Genomic DNA, 11,820 nt, shown 5'->3' on the forward strand with positions numbered 1-11,820 from the left:
GGTGCTGGCTAGTCAGAAGGAGCTGAAAGGGGAAATCACGTGGGAGAAGTGCTCTGTGAGGCGGTAGCTCGGAAGTTTGAAAATTGCAGCTCCAAGGAGGAGCTTCATCCTCAGCCCCCCAAGCGTTCTGCACTGCTGAATGGTTGCCAAGGGAAATTAAATGATTTCTCAAACATGCATGAAACAATCAAAGCAACACTCCAAGAATGTTTTTGATTAGGGAATAACATTATAAGATGATTTAAAGCTCAAACAACTCATATTAATACTGTCACTTTAATATAAAAACAAAAGAAAACTACATTTAAATTTACTTGGGTTTTATTATTATAGCTCAGGAGAAGTTTTCAATTTCCTTCTTCATTTCCTAGAGRAAAAAGAGGAAAAATAAATAATTAAATAAACCAGTTGCATTTTGTTTTGCCAAATAAACTCCTCTACAAAGTATCAGTTTGCTTTTTTCTTTTTCTTTACAGTCATCTAAAACCAAAACTTGTCTTTCGGCAGTTATGTTGTGGAACATTAAACTATGAATTTTAGCTGAGCAGCTTTTACCTCAACTTGCCCATAATAAAATCATGTAACAGCTAAAATAACACATTAGCATGTGATAGMCTTTAGCAACTTCTGAACTCTTTTAAGTAGCCTCCATCTAAAAGGTTCCTGAATAAACAAAGCTGAGGGGTTGATGTACCTTAATGAGCTCTGTCTTGTTGTAGTTGTTTCTGTGTCTGTAGATGGATTGAGCCAACAGAGCATAAAACTTCTCCAGAGTCTCCACCTCAGCGGCCTCTGTTTTAACTATTGCTCTGCTCAGCAGCTCCTGGAGAAAACAAGAATAATGACTGCAAACAATAGCTGCAAACACATTACTTTAATTCATTTCAGTTCATTCATATAGCTCCACGATTACTCCATTTTAACTAACATCATAAAACAAAAAGGTAAAATCTACATCCAGTTACTTAGAAATTACATGATCAAATTGTATTTAATGTGTATTTAAAACTGATAATAGATTTCAAATGTGAAATATTAGTTAAATGTTCCAAAAGATGTGCAGATATTTTTAACCAATTGTTTCTCGTTAGAACCCTCACAGGATCAATCAGAGCAAAAAGGGGCGGGGCTAAGGCTTGGGATGTCATTTTAGATTAGCACTTAGAAATAGACATTTCAACATGCATTGATATAAATATGATGCATCAAATTTTGAGTTTTGAGAAAGTACAAGGGAACTCCATTTCTTGGTTCCCGAAAAGGGTGATCATCGCTAACCGGTATCAGGCACTTTTAGGATATTTTACAGTTGCTAACTTATTCAGAGACTCTCCAAAAAAAGGAGCTTGAGCAAAGTAGAATGGTTAAAATTCYCAGTCTCCAAATGAGCAAAGCTGGATTATTTTTGTTTAAATTCAAAATTATGCACTACTAAGACCTGGTCTGTTACAAAAAAAAATCCCAGTAGAAATGTGCTTAATTTAAATCAGACTTTTAAGAACCCAGGCAAAAAATGGCCAGGATTTTATTGCTAGCAGTGCAAATCTTTAAAAATAAAGGCCCAACATCTTAAAACATAGCCAGAGTTAACTTACTTTGAGCTTTTTGTGATCAACTACCAGGTTGGGTGTTTGCTCGTCAACACTCTCTTCAGATCTGTTCTTGTTGAACTGCTGCATTTGCTCAAAAACAGCCTTGTTTGTTCTCATCTCAGTCTTTCTCTGCCTCTCTGAGGAAGACAGAAAAGAAAGGTGCTCTTCTTTTAGCTGAAAAACGATGTYAAGGTTTACTGCAGTTTTTAAAGGGTGCACACAGCAAACAACAAAGACAAGACACATAACCGCAATTATATATTTTCGTATAACATTAMAGTTAAGAAGTAAACTTTAATTCTTATATCAAACCTATATATTTTTTTAATTAAAGCTTCATTTTTGTTTGCATCTAAATATATTTATCCTGCACCAGTCACATTAAGGAAAACAAGAGGTAAAGCTTTTTTGTTTGCAGGGTACAAGTACAAACACCAGCATTTCAAACTAAAATAATCCTGTGGGGTAAATCAAAAACTGGTTCTCTTTTGAGTTATTTAAAGTGAACATTTATTTCTGTGACAGAATATCAGAGAGCATCTGTTCTCGGCTCAGCTTTGTGCCAGTTTGGCTCTGTGCCCAGAGTTCTGCCTGACTGTGAAATGTTTGCTCTTTAGATCTTGCTCAGCAGCATCAGGAGAAGCAAAGCAGAAGCAGAAGCAGAACTTTCACTATCTGTTTTGCACACTGCAGGGTTTTGAAGCTCAGTCAGAGTCCCATGAAGACCAGGTAGTAGGGCAAGAGCAGGGCGGTSACACAGCCTGAGTTAGAGGTCCAGCTTTCACTCCAAACCTCTTTTAGACAAACACACACCTAATTTCTTTAAATAAAACTCCGTCAACGATTTCCTTCGGATTGGGTCAGACTTTGRAGGCTGCCTGGACTTCAGTTTAATTTTGGGAGTGCTGCGGCTACTGCTGGACTCGTTGAATCTTTGCTTTAGACGTTTTTGGAGAGCTTTAAAGTCACGATGGTTCCTGTTAAGCTTCAGGAAGATGTTCTCGTCATCATCGCTGCTGTCTGACAAACTGGATGAGCTTTGGCCAACAGAACTACTCTCCCTTCCCATCCCATCTGTACTTGAATCTGAACTGGTTACGCTGGACATTGAGGAGGTTGAAGCTGTCTTCTTTTGTTGCCGCTTCTTAATGACACCAGTGCTCCACTTGGATTTTCGGGACGATTTGAAAGACTTTTTCTTACGTGCTGCAAAAAGAAGTCAGAAGAGAGTTGGGATTGAGGGTAGMGAGAGGATTGGAAGGGTCATTATACAGAGAAGAAATACGATGGAGTGGAKCTGAATCTCTSTTCACTCGATCTTCTTGTTCTGCTTTAGCCTTTTCTCCCTGAGCTGCAGACTCTCTCTCTCATTCGTTGTTCTCCTTTCTGTCAGCTCTGCAGATTCTACCCCTTCTTCTCATCGGTTCTGTGACTTTAACGCGTTTACATTTAAATAAAAACTCTGTGGCTCTCTGTCATTGCACCTTTACTTCACCTCTAAAATATGAATTTAAAAATGGYAGATAGTTTCTTTTTTATCAGTTTGATCTAAACAGGAATACATATTAAGTATTTTCCATAATATAATGCTGTTTGATTTTCTTAGACTTTTTTGTATTGTTGCTACCAGAAAAATAAACCTGATATTCATTTTGTAAATTTGTGTAAGTTAATTTAACCAAGTAAACAATATTTTTTTGCTTTTCCTTTTTAGCTAGGAGTTTACAATATTACTATTAATTTCCATAACTACAATGAAGACTAAAAAAAGTGAGGAAGGCAGACAAGTACTAGAAATTCATGCAGTGAATGAACCCAGTGCCCACCTGAGACAAAAGTAGCGATAGCAAAGGCTACATGTCAAGTCTGAAGCCAAYGTGATGATTATTTATCCAGTAAGAGAGAACAGTTTGCTAACAGAGGCACCTTGGAAAGCTATTAAACCTGCAGCMTACAGATGGATTTAAAAACCGTCTTCAAGTCCAGTCATTTCACCACAATAATGGCTGCTTGTGACAAAAACTGCAACTACATAGTTAGTCTGTGTTTTACTCATAAGGGCTTAACTGCACAACAGAAATGTTAGTGTAAAATTGCTATTCTGCGGATAGTTGTCTGTTTCACTACTGCAGTTTTCGCGCAACATGTTGGTTAGCCCTGAAAAAGATGTGAAAGGAAAGTTAATTTACAAGACCTGCAGTCTAATATTCTCTCGTGTTTTAGTTTCATTTAGCTCAGACACACACACMAAAAAATACTATTACATCTTGTAATAAATTGAGGATTTTAAGTCTTTATTTCTGTTAAATGAAGTTTCGCTTACAGCTAATAAAAACACATTTAAGATTAGAATCATATGTCAGACAAAAATAGAAAAATAATTTTACTAGAGAACTGTGGTTTTAATGAACACTACATTTTATACCCATTTAAAGATTTGTTTTTTTCAAAAGGCACTTTCTATTWGACAAATGACTCTCATCGACATGCTATTCTAATTTATTGAATACGACTGTATTTAAGTTAAGAGCAAAAATAATTACCCATTCAAGTATTTTATTTTTTTGTGGAAGAATACTAACCATTGATAGTTTAAACCTTTAAAAAAGCTACATTTTGGTGTTAAGTAACATTGTCTTTTCAAGACAGAATTTTTATCAAGGCTTACGTTGAGGTCCAGTGCTGTTTCTGGGGAACACAGAGTTGTAGAAGCCATTGGTCAACTCTAGAGTAGCTCTGCCTCTGTGGGATAATGCTGTCATAAAAATAAAAGTCTTAATTTATGGGTTGGAAGCTTTAAAAAAAAAAAGCACTGACTATGTAAATACATATCATAGGAGACATTTTTAATTCAAAGGGATGTTTTATTACTTCAGAACTAAATAGCCTTTGTAAGAATAAAATTGGGAGTCCATGCTGAAAACCTGGTGTAGTTTGGCTGCAGTGAACAAAGTTTTACCTCTATCAAGCCGAGACTCTCGAATTTCCTCGCAGATCCTCTGGAAATCCTTGTCCAGTTCATCTCTGATGATGACTCGCATTGTGTCTTTCAGGGCGCAGGCTCGGTGACGGATGTGACGATCTGACTCAAGCAAACCATTTCACATGAATATTAAAATATATAAACTGTGAATTCACATTAGGTAAAACTCTAAGGGATAAACTAATATTTTTTGGTAAAGCAAAATGGCAGACTCAATAAAGAAAGTTCAAAAAACCTTATATATAGTTTAGCTTTAATTTCCTTCAAAAGCTCTGCACTCTGTCATTTTAAAATGATACCACTTTATACAAAGGGCTTGTCACTTCTAGCCCACATCAAAAGCATCTGGAGCTTGAAAAGCATGCTCAGCATTAAACCTCGGATGGTTCTTAAATGTCCTTAAAGCATTGAGTTCATTATGTATTTACTCCCACCTGCTGGGTCTCTGTCTGGGTTGTACTCAAGAGCGTTCTGCCAGATGAGGTCTGCGTCTGACAAGAACTCATCAACGGTGACATATTTATGTTCATCAATGTTGTACAGCAGGGTGGAGAGGTCCATGGGCTTCTGGATCACCATGAGGTAGTCTGGGACCTGGAAGATGGACAGTTTATGGTTTTACACTGTTTCTAAAACAGCAGGAGCACAATKACCTAATATTAACTTTGTTTTAGTTTTAMACTGCATGCCTASAGGGTTTCCAGAAAAGCCATTTTATACAATAATGGAAACACAGTTAAATATGAAAAGGAAATAATTAAATTCCCTTTTAAATAAGAAAATAAACACTTTATTGCCTAAAATGCAATAACATAGCATTCATTTAGTGAATTTGAAGGAGGTGAAGCCAAAACTATGCCACTTGAGAAATTTTGGGTAAAACATACTTACAGACAAAAATGTTTTCATCTTAAATGCTAAATGTATATAAATGTTATACAGGTTTGGCTTAATTATTGCTCTTAGAGCTTGATTTTTTTAAAAAGGAAAAAAAAAAGGATGCGATTACCTCCTCTATGTCAACAGGTTTGGTGAAGGCCTTGAAGCGGCGGTCCACCATCAGTCGCTCTGTGAGGTTACGGAGGAAGAGGCGGAGTTCCCGCAGCACGTCCTCTTCCTGCTCCTCCACACGGAGGCGCTCCTGCTCGGTCATCTGTCTTAGGGGAGGAAGTGGRGCCACAGGAAGGATCTCCATGTTCTGGGTCACTGATGGCAGATGAGCAGGTGAATTAGGCTAACTTTTTAAACTGTTACTGAATGCTTGGTATAMAATAGTCAGCATATGAGTGGAACAAAGCACCATGGACACATACGTGGTGCTCTGTGTCACATACTTCCTTTATTCTTAGATGGTGGAGGTTCAGCCGCCTGGTTCAAAATAAGATCCTCAAAAAACTCTGTTCTCTCCTGCCGGGAGGGAACAGTCATTGTATATATCTCCCCATACTCCTCCCGAAACAGAGTTTGTATCTGATGATAAAACAAGATATGTTTAGGTATAATAAGTTAATTTTTCTTCCCTGAAATGATTTTTTCTGGCTTTGTTTTCCTGCTTTCAATAAAAACTCAAAGAAACAGCATAAAATAAGTGAATTCACAGAAGAGGTAAAAGAAACTTTAAGGCTTCTTCACCTCTGTGTCGAGCTGCTGGTGAGGAACGCTGCAGGTGGCGAGAAGGAGGATGGGAGAAAAAGAGGGGATGCTGCCCAGCAAGCTGAGAAACGAGGCTCTAAGTGCTGATCCTGCTGTGTCCCACCACTGCTGGATGTGGGGGATGTAGAGGATGCTGGGAGATGTCCGTTTGGCCTCGCAGAACACCTGATAAGGGGAGACACTCACTTTAAAGCTTTAATTTAGTTTTTTTTCTAAATTGTCCTGTTATTTCTTTTGATTCTTTCTGCAGTTTCTTTTAACCACCATCAAATGTTGCTGAAGAACAATAGTTCACTTTGTGGTGAGCAGGTTGGTAAATATAATAGCAAAGTTTCAGCCTCWATGTGTAAATTAACATTTKTATAAAATAGYTTAAACATTACTGTAAAAGCCTTGCAGTTGAGTCTAATTAGAAAAATAAGACCTGATTTAGACATTCCATATCCAAATTTGAAATAAATCTGCAGGAAATCAAATCCTTCAGAAAGATACACACATCTTGAGCTATGAGTATAGGTGCTCAATAATTTGCACTACAATAAAGTCTATGAATTCGTGATAGCATCTGTGTGGTCTTATCTAACAATTACCTGCGCACAGGCTTCCTCGGGAGAGGTCCAGCTGAAACCAAACAACACCGCAGAATCCAGGCTGTGGACAGTGAAACGCTCCAGGGCGTGCAGAATTGCAGGGGCYAGGTGGGACGTCTGACCAGCGTCCGGGCGACCAGCCAGGAGCATTCGGGGGCGGTGGGACGTTGGGTGTTTSACAGCACTCCTGCAGGAGCCAACAGAACAGAGTACGAAGGCATTTATAGTTTAAGTTAACATACATATTACATATTGTTTTATGTTAGATAGAGTTCTGTSCCAGCCCAGGATGATGTTTCACCTAGCAAAATGCAGGAAGTTTTTGCTCTGGGAGGTGGACGGAGCAGAAATGCTGCAGGTTGAGGTYCCTTCATCTCCACTACTCATTAGACCATCATCGAAGATACCAGAAGTCAGATCTTGCACAAAGACACAGATGTAAAAATTCTGAATTTGATTCCATATAATAACCCAAGAGAGATGCTTCCAGCATTCAGCACTCACTCACCCGTTTCCCTCTTCCTCTTCATCCCCTGCTCAGCGTGTGGAAACAGCTTCTGCAGAACCTCCAGGATGTGGCTGAGGGCTGAGCGCAGCAGGGGCTGGACCACCGCTGACAGCGGTTTTGTAGGGCAGGCGTTGGAGCGTTGCGACGCCGGCTTCATCTTCCTCATAGCCGCCACGAAGTCGCAGCTGCTAACAGAGATGGAGGAGACGTCCAGCAAGAGCTTCTGCGAGGTGCCGTAGATCTGTGGGTAGCGGCGCCGCAGGGCRCACAGCGCCGCCTCGGTGCACACCGCCCTGATGTCGGCACCGCAGTAACCTGCAGCAATTAAGGATTCGGTGAGGTCACTTCATTAAAAAAAATAAATGTGGCGAATTACACAGCATGTGATTTTCATCCCACCTACCCACACATTTTTCTGCAAGCTCATCCAGAAAGTCTTCTGAAGGAGGAGGTTTCCACAGCCGTGTGTGGATCTTCAAAATCTCTTTACGAGACTGAAACACAAGGAGCAAAAAATTACACAGCTTAGAATTCCAGTGAAACTGTACAAGTATTGAAAATTAAACACTTCCAATATTCAACACTTCCAAAAATTGTAATTAACTGATAGTAGTACAAGCTTCTTATAAAATATACACTTGCAAACTATAGAAACTAAGTTAGAAACTTCAGGCAGATGACGAAATGTAAGTAAAGAATAAAGTTTTACCTCTTTGTCAGGAAGGCCAAACAGAAACTCCCTATCAAAGCGTCCTGGACGCCGCAGAGCTGGGTCGATGGAGTCCAGCCTGTTTGTCGCTCCGATCACCACAATCTCTCCTCGACCGTCCAACCCGTCCATCAGAGCCAGCAGAGTTGACACAATAGAGCTGCAGAAGTTTAAAAATAAATGTGTTATTATTTACAGCCACAGAAAAAGCATCAAGATAAAATATGTGCATTTAAGGACTATGAAGACCTGTGAATCTGATCTTGTCTGCTGGATCGAACAGGAGCCAAGCCATCAATCTCATCAAAGAAGATGATGGAGGGACGTTTCTGATACGCCTAAAGAACGAACAAAAGCATAGCATGTTTTTGATGTAATGTATTTGTTTTTATTTCAAAAACTGATGACATTGTTGAATCTTTGTAAGTCTTGAACCTATTTTTTCACCCCTCTTTGCAACCAGCCACAAGGGGGCAGCGCAGYAACATCAGATAACTTTAAAGTTACCTTTACCTGCTCAAACAGCAGCCTCAGCTGCCGCTCCGACTCGCCCACCCACTTGCTGAGGCAGTCAGCTCCTTTCCTCATGAAGAAGGACACCTTTTCGTTGCCATGGCTGCATTCATTGGCCAATGCCCGGGCAACCAGTGTTTTCCCAGTCCCTGGCGGGCCATAGAACAGACAGCCCCTGAAAAAAAGGGACAAAACCATGTTTTTTATTTGGGTTTAAATAAATTAAAGCTGAACATAATTTAGTGTTTGAGAATTAACATAAATCCTGTAAAGTTCTTTATCGTCTGTGTGACTCACCTGGGAGGCTGAATCTTGAAATTATCAAAGACTTCTGGGTAGAGAAGAGGGAAGACAACCATCTCCTTCAGAGCTGAGATGTGACCCGACAGCCCACCGATGCTGTCAAAGCCCACCTGAAGAGAAAATAAAAGTAACAAGGAAGGGAAAAAGAGAATCAAGTACATATATATTTGCAAGAAAATCACATATTGTAAACAATAAAAATGTTGAAGTGCAGAATAGAGGATCTCACACCGGTGAGTGACAGATATGATAGTTGTGTTGTAACTTACCATCCGATCAATAGCCATGGGATCAATGTCTGCCAGACCTGCTCCCATGGCCAGCTTGTCTCTGCGAGGACTATAAAGCTCCTCCGTACGCAGGTCGAGTGCATGGCAGTTGCTGAAGTGGAGTTAAAAAAGCATGATAATTGGTAAAATATGGGGAGAAACACCAATCAAGGGAAACTGCACTTACATTTCTTGTAAACAAATAGATTTAAAAAGTCAAACCTGGGCAAGTTCAACATTATAAAAGATAAACTTAACCAACTTTCAGAAAGTTGCAAGTGAGTTGATGTATAATAACTGATTTCCTTTTTTTATTTATGAAAATAAATAAATAAATAAATAAATAAATAAATAAATAAATAAATAAATAAATAAATAAATAAATAAAAGGATCTACATGGTAAATTAATTCCTGGACTTTTTTTATTCTGATCCAGTGGATTTTTTTGATAAAAGTTATTCTACTGTCTTTGTTAACACTGGACACTAAAAACCAAAAGAGAGAACTCGTTACAGTTCTCAGTGAAGAGATTCATTGTCTCTGCCGACCTGCTAGAGGCCTTTTCATCATCTGAATCAGCGTCGTCAGTCGACCATACATTCTGAGCGGCCCTGATGGAAAGAGAAGAAGTAAACAAATATGTGTCTCAGATTGAGCAGAAAAGAAGCAGTTCCTGTCAGAAGATAAAATAAACACACATTCCTGGCATCAACGGGCCGTGAATGATGGATTTGAACTGCAATTTTTCCACGAGGGAACAAATATAGTTGCAATGACTTTAAAAAAATTATTTTTCCCACATTATCATATTTATGGTCATGTTTTTTTCTAACCTACAGAGGAACATATTTTTCATAGAGACTAAAATACCTAGGTTCACTAGACCTGAACAGTTTTGGTAAGTGGTTTCAGGGGTCAATAGAAACAAATAGTTTTCCATGTATTKAACAATTTTAYAATAAGAACCAGTTATTCCAATGTGAAACCACTTTGCCCAAGCCCACAAGACCCAGAGTTAAATTTTCAACCAAATTATGTCATGTGGTTGTTGCTGTGATCATCTTGTTTTTAAAAATCATTACAATTGCATCATATTTTTGCAATGAAAAAATAATTTTAAATAGCAAAAAAGTATAGAAAGCACACGATCATTCATAATGATTTTATTAAAACTTATAGCTGTAGATAAATCTGTTTTAAATTATTCAGTAAATGGTCAAAATTAGTAGTAATGAGAAGGTTATACAAAAACACACACGTGTYTCTTAACAACCAAAGAGAAACAAGATCAGTTTGTAAAATATTTCACTGAATCATAATTTAAGGTGKGAATAACTGAGAAATATTTTCAGTAAATTAAAGCAGAATTACACTCCAAAAACGTGATTTGCAGTAACCTGACCTTGAACAGGTTCAGTACAACAATATATTTCTGTAATACGAGCCACATCACTTACATATTTAGGAAATACAATAAAAAACTATAGTTTTTTGTTTGTTTGCTTCTTTTTTTTAACCAGTCAGCAAAGAGTTGAATGTAATTTTGGAGTGCTTTTGAAAGTTGTCTATAATAAACTAAAGTACAATTAGATTTCTTATTTTTAATATTTGCAGTCACTCTCTTCCAAGTGCATTTCCATCTAATTTGAGCTTATTTAGATGGGTTTAATGGTGTATTTAAAAAAAATGCTTGTTCTTATATTAATTTTCAAACTGCTTAAAGAAGAGAGAGTGTTGAATCCACGGTCTCACCTGAAGTTTCGCCTGCGTGTTACGCTTTTTCCTGATGGACTGACCTGGAAATGTCCTTTTAGGAACAGAACAGAACAGAAATCCAGAACTGGGTTGATTTTTTAGTATTTTAATAAATCTTATTAGACTAATGATTGTATTCCTTGTTATCTGGTTCATTGTTCCTTCCTAAAGTAAAAATGGAAGTGATACAGCTGTGTTGTTACATTTTGTGTTTTGTGTGTTTTGACATAAGCTCTCCTAAACTAGATTTAACAAGATAATATTTCATGTCTTGCTCTGTGCTTAACTATTTTAGACAAAATGCTGTTCATTTTTCATATGTTTTGTGCTCAGAGTACAGACACAGCAGAACTGACCTCTTTTGGGTCCCTGGTAAGGAGACGAGGCCTTTATATGTGTGGCGTCAAAATTCTCAGTCACGCTCCAGTTACTGTCCTCATCTGCAGTTGTTCCAATACCACTATCTACATCATCAACTGGAAATACCACAGAAGAASAAAGTATGATGAAACACCCATCTTGTTTCTTCCTCTCCTTCACTGCTTCATGTTTGTACAAACCGGTATCATCTGTGGTGTCAATGAGGTCTGTTTGCGGCGGTTCTGGTGTTATTGACTTCTGTTTTTCAGAGGCAATCTTCTATAAATACATAAATACAGCTTAAATGTCATTAATAAAACTAAGGGAGATACCTATTTAAAAAAGGAGCAAAATTACATCAGGGTTTAGAAGTTTTGATTTCAAAGTAACATTTTACAGCAGTTTAATCACAAAACTTTGTTTWAGTGTTTTTGTAATTGTTTTTGGGAAACTATGAAAAATAATTAGAAAAAAACTACTCAGTGAAATCATCCATCCATCCATCCATCCATCCATCCATCCATCCATCCATCCATCCATCCATCCATCCATCCATCCATCCATCCATCCATCCATCCATCCAT

At 38.1% G+C, this 11,820-nt stretch overlaps 1 protein-coding gene across 1 annotated transcript in view; it reads right to left on the minus strand.

Annotated features, from left to right (window-relative positions):
* Positions 1 to 257: 257 nt before the first annotated feature.
* The window catches only part of LOC103472823 (ATPase family AAA domain-containing protein 2-like), a 16,254-nt gene continuing 4,691 nt past the window's right edge, over positions 258 to 11,820 (minus strand). Inside the window, exons 6-28 of the mRNA XM_017307297.1 lie at positions 11,437 to 11,515; positions 11,233 to 11,352; positions 10,874 to 10,928; positions 9,670 to 9,732; positions 9,121 to 9,232; positions 8,846 to 8,961; positions 8,549 to 8,723; positions 8,285 to 8,373; positions 8,036 to 8,195; positions 7,730 to 7,820; positions 7,327 to 7,641; positions 7,120 to 7,237; positions 6,819 to 7,005; positions 6,208 to 6,393; positions 5,910 to 6,045; positions 5,585 to 5,781; positions 5,010 to 5,169; positions 4,552 to 4,674; positions 4,261 to 4,347; positions 2,406 to 2,798; positions 1,596 to 1,729; positions 695 to 823; positions 258 to 367 (exon numbers count right to left, since the gene is read on the minus strand). Of these exons, the coding sequence (XP_017162786.1) occupies positions 335 to 367; positions 695 to 823; positions 1,596 to 1,729; positions 2,406 to 2,798; positions 4,261 to 4,347; positions 4,552 to 4,674; positions 5,010 to 5,169; positions 5,585 to 5,781; positions 5,910 to 6,045; positions 6,208 to 6,393; positions 6,819 to 7,005; positions 7,120 to 7,237; positions 7,327 to 7,641; positions 7,730 to 7,820; positions 8,036 to 8,195; positions 8,285 to 8,373; positions 8,549 to 8,723; positions 8,846 to 8,961; positions 9,121 to 9,232; positions 9,670 to 9,732; positions 10,874 to 10,928; positions 11,233 to 11,352; positions 11,437 to 11,515 (3,258 nt within the window). The 3' untranslated portion in view covers positions 258 to 334. The remainder of the gene's footprint in view (positions 368 to 694; positions 824 to 1,595; positions 1,730 to 2,405; positions 2,799 to 4,260; positions 4,348 to 4,551; positions 4,675 to 5,009; positions 5,170 to 5,584; positions 5,782 to 5,909; positions 6,046 to 6,207; positions 6,394 to 6,818; positions 7,006 to 7,119; positions 7,238 to 7,326; positions 7,642 to 7,729; positions 7,821 to 8,035; positions 8,196 to 8,284; positions 8,374 to 8,548; positions 8,724 to 8,845; positions 8,962 to 9,120; positions 9,233 to 9,669; positions 9,733 to 10,873; positions 10,929 to 11,232; positions 11,353 to 11,436; positions 11,516 to 11,820) is intronic.

This window comes from Poecilia reticulata, linkage group LG11 (assembly GCF_000633615.1).
Source record: "Poecilia reticulata strain Guanapo linkage group LG11, Guppy_female_1.0+MT, whole genome shotgun sequence".
Lineage (NCBI taxonomy): Eukaryota > Metazoa > Chordata > Actinopteri > Cyprinodontiformes > Poeciliidae > Poecilia > Poecilia reticulata.